At 41.8% G+C, this 19199-nt stretch overlaps 2 protein-coding genes across 8 annotated transcripts in view; one reads left to right on the forward strand and one right to left on the reverse strand.

Annotated features, from left to right (window-relative positions):
* Nucleotides 1-11325, forward strand: part of atp8a1 (ATPase phospholipid transporting 8A1) — a 116863-nt gene extending 105538 nt beyond the window's left edge. For 6 of the 7 annotated variants that reach the window (XM_023958983.1, XM_023958985.1, XM_023958987.1 and 3 more), the window contains 4 exons: nt 237-325; nt 645-737; nt 2516-2607; nt 9160-11325. In XM_023958983.1, coding sequence (XP_023814751.1) covers nt 237-325; nt 645-737; nt 2516-2607; nt 9160-9257 — 372 coding nt within the window. In that variant the 3' untranslated portion in view covers nt 9258-11325. Of the gene's footprint in view, nt 1-236; nt 326-644; nt 738-2515; nt 2608-7868; nt 8171-9159 lie in introns of all 7 variants that reach the window. The other variant, XR_002873940.1, reaches the window with a different exon arrangement.
* Nucleotides 11326-13545: 2220 nt separating this feature from the next.
* shisa3 (shisa family member 3) lies at nt 13546-18701 on the reverse strand. Its single transcript, XM_004073029.4, has 2 exons — nt 18163-18701; nt 13546-15011 (listed from the first exon to the last, which is right to left on the reverse strand). Exons 1-2 carry the CDS (start codon nt 18431-18433, stop codon nt 14467-14469), a joined length of 816 nt encoding a protein of 271 aa, XP_004073077.1. The 5' UTR covers nt 18434-18701; the 3' UTR covers nt 13546-14466.
* Between the last annotated feature and the right edge of the window lie 498 nt (nt 18702-19199).

Raw genomic sequence — 19199 nt, forward strand, 5'->3', positions numbered from 1 at the left:
AAATAAAAAAAAAGACAGCCACACAGCACCCCCTCTTAAGCAGGTTTTTTTTGGGACTGATCAGTATTTTCTCCACTGAAGCACCTCATTCTGTGCCGCTTTGGTGGTGCATGTTGCACTAACAGTTATCAGGTGCTTCTCCTCCTCAGAAGCTCTTCTTGTATCTGAACAGCAGCTGAACTCTGCATTGTCTGCACTGACCTGAGATAATGTGAGCGCATGTGTGCTTGTGACAGGCCGTGATGATGTTCAGCTCGGGGGTCTTCTGGATGGGCCTGGTTTTCATCCCCATCACCTCGCTCGTCTTTGACGTGGCCTACAAAGCGTGAGTTTCCTCTTGGATCTCCTCCCTCCTCGTTACACCAACACACATCCAGTCCGTGGCGTTCCTGCAGAATATCTCCCATTCTCAGAAGAAATTCCTGCCTGAGTTTTAAAACAAACTGTGGTATTTCCATGGTTGAGGTTTCTGTTGTTTCCTGATTGACACTAGGTTTAGCAGATTTCATGTGTCTGGTTCTTTATAAACTCCAAATTGTATTTGCTTTCTATTGCTTAATGTAGAGCTGTGGCTTTTCTTGTGTGGAGTGCCTCATGTCTGACCCTCCTCTGCATATTTATATGACTTATTGTGTTGTTTACAGTGTAAAGAAGGCCTTTTTTAAGACCCTGGTGGATGAGGTGCAGGAGCTTGAGGCTTTATCTAAAGATCCCGGAGAAGTGGTGCATGGAAAAAGGTAATCTCACACTTACATCATTACTAAACTTACTGAACACAAAGATCCTGAATCTTTGTGTTTGCGAATGTTTAAAAAGCCTTCAGTCATTTTATCGATTTTCTTAAAGTCCCACTCCGATCACCTGTTGATCCATTGGAAAACCGTTCCCAGTGGTCTTTTAGTCATGATTATGCCATTATTAAAAAAACGTCTGCCCTTTTCTAGGACATAGTTTCCTCAGAGTGGCAGTAGTTCATTAGAAATTTGTTGCTAAGTTGTGACCTGGACTGGCATGAAGTAAGCCCGCCTCCTCTTCCCGTCAATTTGCTTACGCGCTCTCCACTAACTTACAGCCTCCCACACCCCCAACCAGACATAAGTGCAACAATAATGGCGAGCAATATTGGAGCTATCCATTCGTACAGTTTTGATCCAGATTCCAGCTCAAATGAGGAAAATTAAGACGTTCATGGATCTATTTGTTTACAAGTGGATGCATCAGAATGGAGCTTGTGCCCCCCCCCCATCTTTAATCTACGTCACTAATAGGCCCTTTTTTATATTGTATGGTTTTTGTCTGATCCTTATTCACAAAACTTTGAATAAAAAAAACTCAGAAATTCCCTTTAAGCGTAATTTTCTTAATATATGTCCATCATGAGAAAAAAAAACACCATTTGTGCTGGAGTGGGTCCTTAAGAAAAATACATTAAATAGAAATAGAAAATGCACTATTTAAGTAAAAGTTTTCGTTGTTCACTTAGATTGTACAACTTTTAATTTTATTTCATATGTGAGAGTTTTGGAATATAAAGATAGTTTTAAAATAATTTAATGTATTTTGTAAAAACAAATTCTGGTTTGCTGTTAAATCAAATGGACAGAATTCTAAACTATTTAACTAGATGGACATTGTGCTTTTGGATCATTGAATATGGAAAAATAATGTAATTTCTCCATTGTTGATCTGCAGCATTATTTTTATGGCTTAAATGAGCTTTATGGCAACGTGACAGATCTCTGAGATCTCATGGGTTCATTTATCTCTCAGCTCTATCAGAACCACATTGTTAATGCGTTTGGTATTACTCTATTATTTTTCTTTATTTGCAAAATATGAAACATTTTTCCTAACTATTCCAAATCAGTCCAGAGGAAGTATCATCTTGTCGTCCCCTGTCTCCTGAAATGTCACAAAAGCCCACTGCCCTCCTGCCAATACCCTTCCTGTGTGAATGGGAGAAATCTTCAAATTGCTGCTAGATTGCAGGAGTTTTCACTAATATCTGCAATCATGTCAAAAGAGTGGTTTCCTCCCCTCATTTTCCTCAAAGATGGAATGAACTGAAGTTTATCAAGAGCTTTGCTGAAAGGCGTCGAAGCGTGTTAGCAGGAGCTGAGATCTGCTGCAGGCATCCACTCTGAGCTGATCGGTGGGAGATCTCCTGCTGGCCCAAAGTGGCTGAAAGTGATCCTCCTGCCTGGCCGTCATCCCAGACCCAGCAGCTTGCTTAGACACACTTTTCTCAGGATTATGGAAACAAACATTCACACTTATGGAAACACATGGTGTGTTTTCTTTAATGCAAGCTATTCAGAGAAATGTATTGTTCGGCCCACTTTAAAGCCAACCTGCTGTTGTCACTTCTGTGACTCAGTTTGATCCTGCATCTGGTTTTGCAGCAGTTTTCAGACCTCTGTACTCTGACAGAGCGTGGTCACAGTGATGAATGGGCTATCAAATCTACCTGTGGTGCTCTGCAAGACACTAACTCTTTTAATGATACTGTGTGCAGCTTGACGGAGAGGGCCCAGCTCCTGAAGAACGTCTTCAAGAAGAGCACAGTCAGCCTGTACCGCTCTGACTCCATGCAGCACAACCTCCTACGTAAGTCTAAAACTTTCTTTGTCTCTTTTATTTTCTTGTACTTCTCTCAATAACTTCAAAAACCCCTACGTCTTTCACCTTTTTTTAAAATAGAACTCTGTAAAGTGGAAGAGGTTTGTCTTCAGAATCTCACTCCAGCAAGAATCACTTGATTTAAACGTTATTCCAAAGAAAAACACCTACAATTTTTTACAACTGCAGAAGATCTTCAGACTTTTGTTCTCCTTTTTTTAGACTTTATGTGTTGTATGCTTAAGATGAAACAACTGAGTCAAATACTTTTCATTAATTAATTTGTTTTTGTGCCTCCAAAAATGACTGACATTCATTTTGATTTCATTCAAAAAGACAGTTAATCTTTAAAATTCAACTTTGTAGATCACTTTTCATTCACTATGTTGTCTCCCAACATGTTTCACTACATACAAAAGAACACACACACACAATTTAAAAGCAGTAAAGAACCAATTAAGGAAAGGACAGGAAGAACCATGAAAGTGCTGTCTGTTGGCAGGAGACACTAGACTTACTTGTCAAATTTGGGTCTGCCACCTCATTTTTGACACGTGTCAAATTCAACGCTTGTCCAAAAATGTGTTCTTAAACTTGAGGATGCCATTGCATGTGGGAGGAGCAACTTTTTAAAGGTTTTTAACCTCTCTACATGGAAGCCTTGACTGTACAGTGTGGCAGAAAGGTATTTAGTAGACACCAATCGTGCAAGTTCTCCCACTTAAAAAGTTGGGACAGTTCCGTAATCTTCATTATAGATAAACCTGAACTATGAGAGACAAATTTAGAAAAAGAATATCGAGAAAATCACATAGTTTGACTTTTTTTTTGTGTAAGAATTTATTTGTAAATTATGGTGGAAAATAAGTATTTGGTCAACAATAAAGTTCAACTTAATACTTTGTTATATACTCTTTGTTGGCAATGACAGCAGTCAACCGTTTTCTGTGAGTCTTCACAAGGTTTTCACAAACTGTTGTTGGTATTTTGGTCCATTCCTCCATGTAGATCTCCTCTAGAGCCGTGATGTTTTGGGACTGTTGCTGAGCAACACAAACTTTCAAGTCATTTTAACTGAGATCTGGACACTGGTTGGCCACTCCAGGACCTTGAAATGCTTCTCATGAAGCCACTCCTTCATTCCCCTGTCAGTGTGTTTGGGATAGCTGTCACGCTGAAAGACCCATCCGTGTTTCATCTTCAAAGCCTTTGCTGATGGAAGGAGGTTTACACTCAAAATCTTACGATACATGGCCCCATTCATTCTTTTTTTTAAACTGATCAGTCGTCCTGGTCCCTTTGCTGAAAAACAGACCCAAAGCATGATGTCTCCACCTCCATGCTTTACAGTAGGTTTGGTGTTCTTTGGATGCAACTCAGCATTCTTTCTCCTCCAAACATGACCAGTAGAGTTCTTACTAATAAGTTCTATTTTGGTTTCATCTGACCATAAGATATTCTCCCATTCCTTTTCTGGATCCAAATGCTCTCTAGTAAACTTTAGACAGGCCTGCACATGTACTGGCTTTAGCAGGGGGACACGTCTGGCACTGCAGCATTTGAGTCCCTGGTAGTGTAGTGTGTTACTGATGGTTGCCTTTGATACTTTGGTCCCAGCTCTCTGCAGGTCATTTATTAGTTCCTCCGTGTGGTTCTGGAATTTTTGCTAACCGTTCTTGTGATCATTTTGACCCCACTGGGTGAGATCTTGCGGAGAGCCCCAAATGGAGGGAGATTCTCAGTGGTCTTGTATGTCTTCCATTTCCTAATAATTTCTCCCACAGTTGATTTCTTCACACCAAGCTGCTCACCTATTGCAGGTTCTGTCTTCCCAGTCTGGTGCAGGTCAACAATTTGGTTTCTGGTGTCCTTAGACAGCTCTTTGGTCTTGGCCATAGTGGAGTGGAGTGAGACTGTTTGAAGTTGTGGACAGTATAAAGTGGTGCCATTAATACAGGTAATGAGTGGAGGACAGAGGATCCAGAGGAAGAAGTTACAGGTCTGTGAGAGTCAGAAATCTTGCTTGCTTGTAGGAGACCAAATACTTATTTTCCACCATAATTTACAAATAAATTCTTTACTATGTGATTTTCTGGATTTTTTTTTTTTTTCATTTTGTCTCTCATAGTTGGGGTATACCTATTATGAAAATTACAGGCCTCTGTTGTTAGTGGGGGAATAATGAACATGTGAGCTTATAAGCATAAACAAAAAGATGTATATATACGGTAAATGGTAAATGGCGTTTACTTGTATAGCGCTTTTCTACCTACAAGGACCAAGCGCTTTTACAGTCACAGACCCATTCACACATTCACACACACATTCACACACTGGTGGCCGCTCCGCCACCAGAGGCTAGGTGGGGTTCAGTGTCTTGCCCAAAGACACTTCGACTCATGGGCATACAAGGCGGGAATCGAACCTGCAACCTTACGATCATGGGTCGACCGCCTTACCGCTACACCACGGCCCCCCGTGGTGCATAGTCTTTTATTACTTTCATGAGAAAATTCTAGCTAATACATTAAAGCTATTAAATTAGTAAATGGCAACAACCAAATAAAAGTATCAAATCTGAGTTAATACAAAATAAAATAACTTGTTTCTGAATCAAAGGCAATGACAACATCTACATAACAAAAAATCAGGGATTCAAATGTCTGCATTACACTGTTACCAAACATTAAATAACACAGCTCTATTTATTTTCTCGTAAATCCAAACACAAATACGTTTTGGGATTATCAAATTTGTAATCTGTATTATTAGAATTGAAACTAGTATAAAATATTAAAAATGACATTCATAGTATCTCCTATATTATTTAAAGGCTTGATTTACTATGCTCTTACATTTGTGTACGGAAACCTTAATAACAGGGATTTTAGTATTGATTAAAAAAAAACCTCTACGAATAACAAATACTTGACCTGACTTTATATTTAAACATATGCAAATGTATGTCTATGTGTACATATAGGTGTATAGGCCCTATATCTACATATTTAGTTTGATGACAGCAATCTTTGAGACCTTTTGGCCAGATATTGGGTTTCCTAACATTCATATGTGCTTCATTTAAATGTTGGCACAAATCAAAGAAGCACAGCTTGAAAGCATTTAAATGCCTGGAGGCCTGCTGCCAATGAGAAACCTAATTGGATCATATTTGCTGCAATTTTCAACGTTATATGACAAACATTCCTATTAACCATTACCAAGTTGTTTTATTTCTTTACCCAGAAAGCCAGTTAAAAAAAATCACAGATATTCTATTTAACTGCTGACTTCTCTGACTTTTATAACAGGCATGAAAATGTAAATTAACATTTCAAAATAATAACTTTTATTTTTTAGATTGTGAGAAAAGAATGACTCCTTTGTGAGTACAGGAAAACGTCTAATGTGTGTTTGAACGCATCTCCTCTGCCTCTCTGACACATGGAGCCCCGTGAGGGAAGGACTTCACTGATGAAAACCAAAACAATATTTTCATCTGTCCACTTCCAACTTTCCAGAGTAACAGCTGACAGATCAGCTTTGCTGGAAGAAAACCTCTCACAGAAATCTCTTTTTAGTTTTTGCTCAGTTTCCAAAATGAATGTTAAAGCAAAGTGAAACTACTGGACAAGTCCGAGTTGATACATCTCTCCCTCAGAAAGCGTTAAATGCTCTCTGCTCTGTGACTAAATTCATTATCATCCTAAAGAATGACCTCATCCTCTCTGGTTCCATTCAAGATTGAGTATTATTCTTAAAAGACATCCATGATCATTTTCCTTCTCATGTCAGGTGCAACCCAGGTTTAGAAAGAAAACGCGATCATGTTTATCTCTTTTTGTTTTATTCATTCTCTGGCTTTTTGTTTTTTTCTCTGTTCTGTCTAAACCCATATTTCACATTCCTTATCATGTGAACCTTATACTTTTATTTCTTTTTTACTTATTTTATTTGTGAAAGGAAAGAAGTTTAGCTGTAAAAGGAAGTGTTAATGTTTCAGCAGTTCTGGACGGAGATACCGATGAGCCTTCTGTCAGTTAAATGTGAGTCTGTGTCCTGTGTTCTCACAACACTTGGCTAATGCAGAGTTAGATGTTTGAAGTGTGTGTGAGATTCTCAGAACTGGACTTCTGTCAGAGTCTGTTAGTTTGAAGGCTGCAAAGTTCTGTGTCCTACTTTAGCAGATCTGGGGCCTCACTTATAAAAGCTGCTGCACTCAAAACAGCATATCCACATCATGGTTTAAAAGAAGATAAAAACCAATAAATATAGAATTGTTTTTCATGATTACTGGAACTTGTTCTTGTGATGTAACGGAAGAGAACACTGTTGTGGAATGAACCCTCGCCTTTGTGAGGTTAGGATATACAATAGGTGAGAGGTGAGCACAGAAGCAGCTGCACAGCCCCTCTGCAGATAATGCATCTGGGCAGCCCCTCTGCAGAAGATCCATCTGCGCAGCCCCTCTGTAGATAATGCATCTGCGCAGCCGCTCTGAAAAAGATGCAGCTGTTCATCCCCTAAACTTAGGATAAAGCTGTGCAGCCCTCCTATTCCCTCAAAACCTCTTACAGACAATGATGGAAATTATACTAATCATTTTTTGTCCATTTGTCTTGTTTATTTTCCACTATTTGAATATGGTAATAAATTACTAATTTAAATAATGCTGCATTTTTATTTAGCATTAACACAAAACACCCCAAATCAAACCCCTTTCCTACAGTTGCACTTCAGTGCTTTTCGCTTCCTGTCAGATCCATTAATTTTTATTCTTCACATGCATAAATTCACATTTTTTTCTCCTAATGTTTTTATAACATTTATATATGAAATATTTTGCTATTAAACCCTTTGATATACTTTAGCTGAACAAGCTCCCCCATTGTGCACAAGATTTCGATATTTGTGCTTTCTTCTGCATCCTGATTGGACAGAAATGGCTTTTTTATGTGTGCATAAAACTGCAATTTTTTTAAACGTTTTTTTTGTTTGAGCACATCTTAAGCTTTGGTTGTATGCTGTTCACATGCAGTTTCATAAATGAAGCCCCAGGTGAGGTCAGGTGACACTGAACCAGACAGATCAGTCCTGTGCTGCACAGCCTGGGTTCATCCAGGGTCATTTAGTTTCTCCACAAAAACACAGTGGTTGGAGGAATCCTAGGAAAAGCATGAGGTTTGTTTGGTTTTTCTGTTCTTTTGTGTCTGCTGTCTGATCTGTTTGTTCTTTTGTTTGTCTCATAGGTGGGGATGAGACCGTTGTTGTGTGATACCTTTTAAAATCATTATCAAACCTCACCCTCATTTAAGTCTCAGCTCCTCCCTAGCTCCTCCTTAGGCCCCTCCCCCTCCCGTTTGTGGTTGAGTTTCCTGCCGTTTCCCCCTCGTGTGCCTCTGTGTGTCCTGACTCTGCTCAGTAGAGCGAGCTAACAATGAAATGATGAAATGTTGCGCTGTTATTCCCCCACAATGCACTCGTCTCAGCGGGCTGCTTTGAACTCGCTCGCTGTCCTGCAGGCACTGAGCGAGTCATTTGACACCTGAAGGTGAGTCGGGGGCCGAAGGTCAGGTGAGAGCCTGTAAGGAGTTGTAGATGCTAGAGCAGCTTTTGTCCTTCAGATCAACGTGTAGAAGAGCAGGAATTCCAGTGAACAGAAAAATCTGGAGAAGTTTATCTTTTCTCATTAAAACTCTAACGGCTGTTGTGTTGAATGTTATCAGTGTGTCAAGATTCTCTCAATGCTGAGTCAGCATTATCAACGAGGATCTGACAAATGTTTTGCCATCCCATTATTATTACTCTTGATTTTGTTGACCATATATTTTGCACTATAACTCACTCTGGAGTAGGAGTCACAGGTGCCAAAAACGGGAAAAATGAAAAATAAAAAACAAATGGAGTATACGACGGAGTATTAGGACCACCATAAAACTATCAAATACATTTATGAGAATAAAGCTGTGAAATTATGAGTAAAAAGTTGTTATTTTTCATAGAAAAAGCCATGTTTTTTGGAAAATAAAAGTGGTGGTGAAAGCATCCACCCCCACTATGTGTAGGCCAAATCCATTTATGGTGAGGCCATAAACCTTTAGTTTATCATAAGAATCCATGTTCCATAATGCATCTGGACCTCTGCACTGCCGACGGCGTAAATGGCTCGTCTGCCGGAAATCCACTTAAGAATCTTCTTCTGAAGATGCCCAGTTTCCTGCTAACTCTTTTGAACGGACTCATATGTATTGTAAAACTGAGCGGTGCTTCTTCTTCTGCTTTGCTGTTAGTAGCAAATATTGATCCACACACCTGCAGGGCCCTCTAGTGGATGTTAGTGGAAATACAATGAACACATGAGCCAATTTATTATTGAAAGAATAAATCATGTATAAGTCGCACCTGAGTATAAGTCGCACCCCTGGCCAAACTATCCAAAAAAAACACACGACTTATACTCTAAAAAATACAATCCATGTACAAACCGTTCTTTTTTTCTGCTTTACGTCATCTTTGATAACATTCCTCTTCATCTTTTAGACGGCTACGCCTTCTCTCAGGATGAAAACGGGGTGGTCTCTCAGTCCGAAGTCATCAGAGCGTACGACACCACAAAGCAGAGGACCAACACCTGGTGAGCTGCCGGCTTCCCGGCCGCTCCCTTCGGAGCCACAGCTGCCATTTCCATGGGGGCGACGCCATTGGAGGCGCTGGTGAGCGGACGCACCTCCAGCACTGAGGGACACAGGATGGAGCGAGAAAAGTGACATTGAGAAGAAAAAAAAACAAACATGGAGGAAAACTGAGCATGTTCACTCTCAGCCGTCGTCGTGTGTCCAGCAGATTTGATGAGCACTGTGCAGTCTTAACAGTCTAAGTCTAAAGTTTTTTCGCTCGCTGTCCTCGCTCAGTTCCACACTGCGAATGTCTCCTTCCCATTGATTCAAGGAACACCAACCTTCAGCACTGAGCCGCAAAGCCTGAAAGCACTCCTTTCACCTGAACACTCCCAAATTTAAACACCTGAGAACAGGCAGAGAGATTGCCAAAGAGCAGTTGTACTAACAATCAGTGAAGTACTAGTGAATTTGGAAAACATCCAACCAAATGCAGTAGTTTATTGCAGACGTGAAAAACACTGAAGAGCAAATGTTTGTAATATTTCCATGTTTGCACTTGAAGAAGCAGCATCTCTTTCGTGAAGCCTTAGATTTGCTCAAGCCTTCGTCCTTTAAAACAAAAGATTTCTTTGACTTTTTCATTCCTTCTTCAGTTGTATATATCTTTCCTGTTTTTATCTGTTTTTAAGACCCCCCCCCCCCATCCACACACACTGCCTGGTAGCCCTGCTTGCTCTGTTTTGCCCCTCTTAAGTACAGCTCTCCACTTAGAATTGCATTCCACACATCGCTTCTGTTTCAACGATCACAGCGGTGCCTATGTGAAACTGAAGAAACAGGAAGTAGTTTAGTGCTTTACGCAGACACACTCCCGCACACGCCTAAAGATGAAGTCACTGTCCGTCCGTCCCCAACCCACACTGGAACAGTGTTCAAAACCCAGAGTTGAGGCTCCTTCCCTTCGTATGGAGACTTTGTCACTCTAACATAAGTGCCATTAGCTTAACGGAGGGAGAGAAGTCTTAGCTAGGAAGCTCCAGAACAGTTTGACAAACTACTTTGTGTCTAAAGTTATTTTGTGGATTTGTATTTTTATATCGGAGACGTCTGACTTTTGCATCGACCGGCTTTGTAACGAACCGTCTGTCCATTTTAGTTTCCTTCCTCGGATCCAGGTGCAGGAGGGAGCTGACCTGGCGAAGAAGCAGCGTTCTTAAACGTCTAGTTATTCTTAATATTCCTAATGTTACGGCTTGTTTTATTTCTAAACGACTGTCCGTGTGATCGCTTTCTTCTCCCTATGGGAGATCAGGAGTCTGTCAGTTTGTAGTCTGCATGTGCAGGTGTGTGTGTCTGTGTGTGTGACTGTGAGGGTAACTTCTTCGTATGCATGCTTGTGTCTTCTATGCGATACTGGGAGGTTGTTGTTTTAATTGTGTGTCTGTGTAAGGGATGGTGTGTGTGTGTGTGTCGTCTCCACTGTATTCCAGTTGTTTGTCTGCATGGCTCCACGTATTCCTGTGTTGTTCTGCTGTGGGCTGATGCATGGCGGCATGGGCGTGCAGTCCGACTGCAGGACCTCTGACGCTTTGACACCGGATGTTGCACAATGCACTCGATGTACCTTTCCAGTCCTGTACACCTGTTATGGTCTCTAATTTCTGAAGAGGTGGAATCGTGTTTGTTTCTTTTCTTCATGTCGTGTTTCTCTGCATATCTTTTCCTTCTCTCTGCTCGTCTTTAGCGTAAAAACTTCATTTATAGTCAGTTTTTGTCCAAATTCTCCAGCCAGCAGAATGTTGATCGCCGCCGTGGCAGACGGCTGGGACTGTTGTTGACTGTGAAGGTGGCCTGCATGAATGGAAACCTAAAACTGTTTCAGAACGCGTGAACTTTCATTTCCCTCAAGTGTTGGTTGCTTCACTAAGGAGGAAAGAAAAATGCAACTTTTTACTTTTTAACCTGTGGCTTCTTCTGCCATCATTCTGTTCTGTGATTTTTCTGCATGTTGGGACTGCAAACTTATAGGTGTTGTCTATTACCGCCATGAGGGACTACTGAAATAAACTCTTCAATCAACGAGAAACGGCGTGAATGTCTTTGCTGATTCTCTCTGCAGATCTGGATCGGCGACGACTCCTAAACAGGAAAAACACTTTCCTGACAAAGCCCAGCTCCTAAGCCTGATGTCATTTGTTTGTCAATCTGTGTGTAAAGCTCTCTCATGTGATCCCACACAGACTGTAACGGATGAGCCTCCACACTAATTAACCTCTTTCCCCCTGGAGGCCCGCCTCCGGCTCGGGCTCGGGCTCGGGCTGTATTTGCTGTAAAAACACCAGCAATGGCATCTTTTAAAGGCGGGGTGACGAGGAACAGCCCCTCACGTGAGTGGGGGGCCGGCGGCATAAAAGCCGGGACGCTGATGTTTACAAACGTGAGGTCTGTGGACCAATGATCTGATGTAGGAAATCCTACATATAATGTAATCGTTAGTGTATTCAGCCCCAAGTCCCACTCCAATCATCTTTTGATCCATTTTCAAAGCCTTCCCAGTTGTCTTATAGTTATGCTGATGTCGTTTTAGCCAAAATCAAAAACCTGTGTCGTTTTCTAGGACATAGTTTCTGCAGAACGTCAGGAATTCTTCAGAAATTCACCAACGCTGCTTCCCCTCCCCTATTGCTGAGAGTTTGTAGCAGGAAGCTTGTGATACTCCCATTGAATTTTTTATGTCACAAGTACAATCTTTTTCGGATGACATCTATTTTATTTACCCATGGTTGACAAGGATTTGAATAAATAAATACCCCGGAAGGGATTTTAGGCTGAATTATCTGCACTATAAGGCACACCATCAATGAATGGTCTATTTTCAGGTATAGAAGGCGCACTGGACCAAAAGTCGCATCAAGCGAGACAAACGAGTAAGAGATAACTCTGTCAGTCTGTCAGGCTTTATTAACTCTAGTAACTCTAGAATTAGTCTGGAACATGATACGTTAGCTACATTAGCATATTTACAAACCCACCAATGCTGTGTACCTCTCAAAATCCATTTCACTCTATAATATAATTAGATTATATTAAAGGTTAAGGCTTTTAAGTGTTCTTTATAGAGCAGAAAATAGTGTTTGTCCTCCATCATCCAAGAGCATGTTAAAAACAAGAGTTTCATTGGAGTGGGTCTTCAAGAAAATGTTACAAACAAAAAATAAAAATCAGAAGGGAAGTAGAAATTCAAAAATCCTTGTTCTCCCAGCTGTATTTGGCAGCAACTGTGACAGATTGTGATTTATTACTTCAACAAACACCTTATGAGTGACTTCCATTCAAGACCACGACAAAGAGGACTTGGTGTATCTGATTACAGTTGAGCCAAACAAACCCGAGTAGAGGTCATTTGAAAATGATTGCTGTTTACTGCGTTCGGTCATTCTTGATGTCCCGTGACTCCCTCGGATATTTAAAGCTGAACCACAACAGAAAGATGTCAGGAGTCTCTGCTTTTTTTCTGCCGCAGACACGGTTTGGATGAATGATCGCCGTAGTTCCTAACCGTGGTGGCAGAGACATTGTTTCCCAGGACTGGAGACCACATTAGTGGGGCACAAATGACCACAATTGCAAACAACAGGATGCCATTACATGGAAATCTGAAGAATTCTAATTATAATGTGTTCTCGATCCCATTTACTGAGAAAACAAAAGGTCTGAGGCTCTCGAGAACAGAAAAAAAAAGTCAAACCCGACTCTACCCAGACCACTGATTTCAGATAAAACACTGATTTGGGGGGGATGATGAGGGGCCTGGATTACAGGATGACTCCAAAGAAACAATTTAAAGCTGTTAAATGAGATGTTTAGGGAAAGTAAAAAGTTCTCCTAAAATTGAAAATGACAAGCGTAAACATAAACAAGTTCCAGAATGTGAAGGCAGGAGTCTTGTGCGATAAGCGCTCTGAACTCACGGCAGCAGACGTCCTCGGAGCAGGAGCCCGCCATCGCCATCTCCATTTCACAGTCAGCTAACCGGGGAACAGAGCGCCCTTTGTGGAGACGTTACCCTACCTGCTTGCTGCAACCTAAACCTCTGTTCCAGGGGCCAGTTGGTTTTAACACTGTGACCATGCCATGCTCATTGAGCACCGACAATGACCGATCTCAGCGCTGCATTCCTGCCGTGAAGCCCGACGCTGGGAGGAGCAACAGGTAGCCGCCGCTCTGGTTTCCTCCTGCTGCTGGTGATGCCTGTGGAGCCTACATTAGCTCCAATGCATAACATGAACGTGTGAGACAGCAGAAGTCCCCAGAAACAGCTTTTATTTGCTGTAAGTCAGGACATGTTTGCTGTACATTTCACAGAAGTCTTCACAGAGAAGGAGTCCACTTTCATAGTACGTTCACACTGGGCTCGGTAAAGCGCGTTCAAACGACCACTTCCCAAAAAAACAGTCTATGTAAAGAGAGATTTGGGGCTTCCGTGTTCAAAACTCGCCCATTTACACGTCACTAGTTTTAAGCCTGTGGGCTCTGCATACAAAACACGCGGCCGTTGAAAGTTAAACCAGTTGACCCAATCAGGGCCTCAGATTTAGTAGCGACGTGAGGATGGCGTCCTTTTTGAGTCACCGAAAAGCCAACTGTTTGAAAATGGATCAAAGAGGAGAAATTAATAATTACGGTTTGTGCCCGGCCGGAATTCTATGACACCAAGTCTTTTGTATATCGGAATAGAGCTGTAAAAGAAAAGCCTAGAGCTACATTAACCAGATTTGAACCGCTTTGACATTTTACACCAAACCTGTACCAACTGTCGGCACACGTGCTGGTATCGGATGGAGACAGTCCAGTGTGAACACTATAGACTGAAAGCGCATACAATAACCTACGTTCAGTATCTTCTTGAACGCGCCACACGTGCCTGGTGTGAACGCAGCTTCAGTCTGATTGTCAAGAAAACACAACTTCCTGGTTTCCCTTGTCTTATTTAGAAAACACGAAACATCTGCACTGGTGTTAAAAAACTTCAGAACTTCAATCTTTAATTAAAAAAAAGAAAAGAAAAAAACATTTCCAAAATGAAAGTGCATAAAAATCTTGACCCATGAAGCTTCGTTGAGCTCTCCGCTTTGCTGTGCCGTCACTTCGACCCCAGCGCGGGCTCAGCGGGGCCGAGTCTGATTCCAGCTCTCTGAAGTCCACGCCTCACTTTGTTGAAGCAATGTCAGCTCTGTCCAAAGTCTGCAAAGCCCTTGGAGGCGGTGAAAGCGTCCGGCTGCAGGGGGAAGAAGTACTGCTGAGGCAGGAGGAAGCCGGCGCTCTGACTGCTGTGAGGGGGGGACAGTGGGTGCTGGACGCCTGCGCTCAGGGGCGCAGGCGGGGATGTGTAGGGGGGAGGAGGCAGAGTTTGTGGGTTTGGAGTGGGAGTGGAGGCTGGGGAGGAGACGGCGGCCGTCACCAGGCAGCCGTGCTGCTGCGGGCCCTGGCCCCCAAGGGAAAACCTCCTCATGGAGCTGCTCCCCCCTGCTGAGCTGGAGCTGGTGGTGGCCGTGCTGGACTGCCGCGAGGGGGCTCGGAGGCTCTGCGGCGCGGCGGTGAGGATCATGGGGATGGTCTCGCCCTGGCAGCTGCGCAGGGAGAAGCGGATGGGCTGCGGGGTGGGCTGTTTGGGCCGCAGGCAGGTGCAGCAGTAAACGGCCACCAGCGAGCCCACCACCACAAAGGCCACGAAGATGCTGCCCACCATCAGGAAGGGCACATAGACGGGTTCTGAGGGGGACGAAACAGCCAAGTCAGTTTCCACCCAAACACATCTGCTGTTAGTGGAGAAGACGTCCCGTCAACACCTGCAGTATTCATGTCATGCGATGCCGCTGCAGGTTTTTCTCTGTTAACAGCCGGCTCTGTTCACTCATTTCCCATAACACTTAACAGTTACAGTCTTTACTGCAAAACACACAAAACTGTGGCTTAAAGCCCAGAGCGACACATGGATGACTTCATCTGCTCTGATGGAACCGCACTGATAAACCTGATGACAAAGTCAGTCATTCACTATTAGCAGATGGATTCAATCTCCTAGACGCGTTTTTATTAATTCCTTTTTTTCTCCTACAGTCTAAAAACAGAAAAAGGTTTTGGGGAACAAGAGGACTTCTCTGTAAAAAGTTCAAATGATAACTGTTTGTAAATGAAGGGAAAGAAGTGATATTTGTACACTACTTTAACAGAACTGGGCTTTGTCAAATACGATGTAAGATGGTTACAATTTTAGTAAAACGATCCAAAATGGATGTTCTGCTGTTGAGAAGAAGAAACTACAAAAACTGGACCTGCTTTAATTCCCAGGGGAAAAAAATCTCATGTTTTGCTTTCATGTAGATCTTAAATTATGATCATTTGATAATTTAGTGGTTTGATGCATGTTTGCATCAATAGGCATCCAGAGATTTAAAAAAATTGATTAAAAAAATAATAATAACGTGGATACCCACAATTCTCCTTGATTTCATGTGAGACAGTCTAACTGGCTGTTGCAGGTGAGATGCTAACTAACCAGCTCTATAAGTTCAAGTCTCTAGTCTGTGATAAAAAAAATAATGAAATTACATTTTTATTAATGCAAAAACTGTTATTAAATGTATTTAAAAACACTACTATTACTACTACTACCCTAAAAAAAAGAAAACGCCTTTAAAAAGATAAACTTGTACTACTACTACTTTTATTACTACTATTACTACAAAGCTATTTTTTAACTGCTTAAAAAAACTCACTAAACTTTAGGGAACACAAATACAGACGGTTTGTTTCTTTATTCCCAGTGCAGAAGTTTTGAAAAGAAAACTTTGATTTTTGGACCTGACCGCCATGTTATGAGGTAAAAAAAAAAAGAATAAGCAATTAAATATTGTTTAAGTTTGTTTAAGTCCCAAATCTCAAGTTTTACGTCCGGTCTCACTAAAATGTGACTGAAGTCGGAATCCCCCGCCTCTGTAACAGACCACCTCCTTATCCCTGAAACTAGAATATTAGATTTCCTGCAAACAATTCTTAACGTTTATGATGTTCAACCATAATGCTCAAGTTTATAAGGTATTTAAAGTAATTACGTCTAAAGTAAGTAAACTGATGTAAAAACTCACCATCATGGGCAAAAGCTACAAAGAAATTTTAACTTGGCTGACTAAAATCCAAAGATTTTGGTAAACAGAACCAAAACAAAAGCTAAAATGACCACAAATGATAAAGCTTGAAATTATTCCATGTTTACAAACCTAATATTAGCCTATAAATCAGTTCTTTATGAGAGTTAAACTGCAATATTGCAACAACAGCACTGCTAACAGTTCAAATGCTCTTTGGAGCTAAAATTTCAGAGTTTTTGAAAATATTATTTTAGATTGAATTTTCTCTCATTTGGTTTCAATAAGGAAGATTCAAATATAGGAGCAAAACAGACTAAAAGTACAAGAACCTCCTGAAAAACAAAATGTTTGGCTACAATTTCCCCACCATTGGCGTCAAACCTTCATTTTTGGGTTTTGTTTCGGTTTGATAAATGATTTGTGATGTATGGAGGACGATGTTTTTAATGTGCTGTTTGTTTTTCTACCTACAGCACTTTGAGGTGGATTCTTACATGAAATACATTACATTTAGCACAACACGCATGTGTGACACTTTGAACATAAACACATGCAAACGTATGCAGTACTACTGCAGCGACTCGCTTCAAGGCTGTAACATATGGTTCGGCTTTAAACTGAGTATTGTGGTCAAAAACATGCTGAAGGTGTTTCTACCAAAACATGTTGGAAAAAACCGAATCTGAAACCATAAATTGAGCAAATGTGATTAAAAAAGATCCGTTTCAGGAAAGGAAAAAAGCTACTTTTTCCCCTTTTGTAAAATAAAATAAAAACATCTTTAGAATGGACTGATGTTGTATGTATTACTTCTTAGAATCATTCATACTGAGGGAAAAATTTGTGTTTATTCAAGAAATAAAACCTCCCAGAAAACACAAACAGTGGCTAAAAAATCTAAAATTATGATTTTTTTTCCTGGAATGACAGACTAAAATGATTCCGTTTGCACTAATTTCCACTGTTCCGTTTAATCAGAACTCTAATTAATTTAGCATCACCTTAAATGGAAAAAACATTGAAGAAATTTTTTTTTTATATATATTTTGGAATAAATTCAGGCATGAAGGGGTCAAAACCCCTCCCATCCAGCAGCAGCTTCACCCCAACAGGTTTAGAAAGGTGTCAGGGCTGAACTGCTCCATCCAAATGTTCTGATTAGGTTTGATGATGAGCGAGCCCTCAGCGTGAATTTGGTTTATGTGTGGCGGCGCAGAAAGGCCCGCTGGGAGTTTATTTGGAGAACATTAGGATAAATGGACACGCCGCATCATCAGGATCTGATCCTGTTTCACTGATAACAATCTGGAGTGTGGCGAGGTAAAATGAGGCTTCTGGGGCCCAAATTCAAGTGGGTGTAAGATGAACTCTATGCTTGGATTTTGCTGGAAAAACAACTTTGAAACACAAGGAACTCTTTGGGTTGCTGGGGCTGTAAAATGACAAATTTAGAATTGAAAAACATCTGAGAAGGTGAAAATAAATGGGTTGAATTTAGAATTATTCCAAAAACCTTCAGTTTCATTATTTAAAAGAATAAGAAGGAATACAATAGGCACTTGGAAGTAACCAGTCCTGTTCAGATGACCTCTGACCTCTCCACGGCTGCCAACATCTATGCTCAGCATGAATTTCCACCTGTTAAACATTCAGCTCCAACCCATTTAAAGAGGAAAAAAGTTATTTTTCCACCCTGTTTTACGCAGACTAACTTCTCTGTGAGGTACAAGTTCTAAACTGCTCTCCAGAACTTGTTCTCACTCGGAACTTACGCGCTGCGAACTCGGTGTCGTCCACCTCCCTGTCGTTGGTGCAGCTGCCCTGATCCAGCCGCGCCTCCGCGGCAGCGCAGCAGTAGCGCAGCGCGCAGGTGCCGCAGCACACGGTGGCGTCCGCCGTGTCAAAGTCCTCGGGACACTGAAAGCCCTCGTGATAATTCCCACTGGTGTCCAGCCAGCCGTGACAGTACTCCCCCTGGGCGTCAGAGATCCGCAGGTTCCAGGTCAGATACCCCAGCAGCAGGCAGTTCAGCAGGCGCTCCATCCCGGCGGTCGGTCGGTGGCTCTGCGCTCCGAGCCCGTCCGAGTTCAGGTCCGCGTGCTGAGTGTGAGGCAGGAGCTGCGCGCGGAGACTTTTGGGACCTTCATCTTTTAGAGCATCCAGACGTGCAGGATCCTGAGATGCAGATCCAGACGTGTGAGATGCTGCGGAACCACAAATAAATCCTGTAGATCCAGACGGAAATGTCCAAAACTGATTCAAGCAGCGGAGTCAAGTGAAGTCCCTCCAGCGCGCCAGAGAGCCTGTGTTCCAACTGAGATCCCCTCACCACTGATCTGCTGCTAAACTCTGGGTACGCGCGCACGCACAGCCCCCACCACACAACGTGCGCGTCCTCGCGCTTTGGCCGCTGTAAGCAGATGTGACGGTGGAGGCAAAACTCCAACTGCAACACGTTTGTCCAAGCAGGAGACATATTTACATTTTTCCCTAATCCCTACCATTTATGCTTCTTTTAATGTTTTGATTGAATGTGATTGATTTTTACTGTTTTTTTCCCCTTTGCAAAAGAAAATGATGAACTCCTGGTTGCATCTTTCTGTTCATTTTTTTTATTTCTTGTGGTCAATTTATGTGTCTTGTGTTCCTGCAAACAATCATGATTTCAAAATGGGGGTCCCATCTGACCTTTTGGTCCCTGTGGCCCCCAATTCTAAACCCCCAAAAATAAACTATATTTAATAGCTTGGTGATTTTCTGAAATCAATGTGTTCCCTAACTTTGCAAATTAAAGTAAACCACAAGATAC

This window comes from Oryzias latipes, chromosome 10, assembly GCF_002234675.1.
Source record: "Oryzias latipes chromosome 10, ASM223467v1".
Lineage (NCBI taxonomy): Eukaryota > Metazoa > Chordata > Actinopteri > Beloniformes > Adrianichthyidae > Oryzias > Oryzias latipes.

What these genes read in the sequence shown, in the direction of transcription:
- shisa3 (XM_004073029.4), bottom strand. Translation starts at nt 18,433, where the DNA reads ATGGAGCGCCTGCTGAACTGCCTGCTGCTGGGGTATCTGACCTGGAAC. An exon ending in CGACACCGAGTTCGCAGCGC is followed by an intron (nt 15,012 to 18,162) that starts GTAAGTTCCGAG and finishes CGTCCCCCTCAG; the next exon opens with AACCCGTCTATGTGCCCTTC.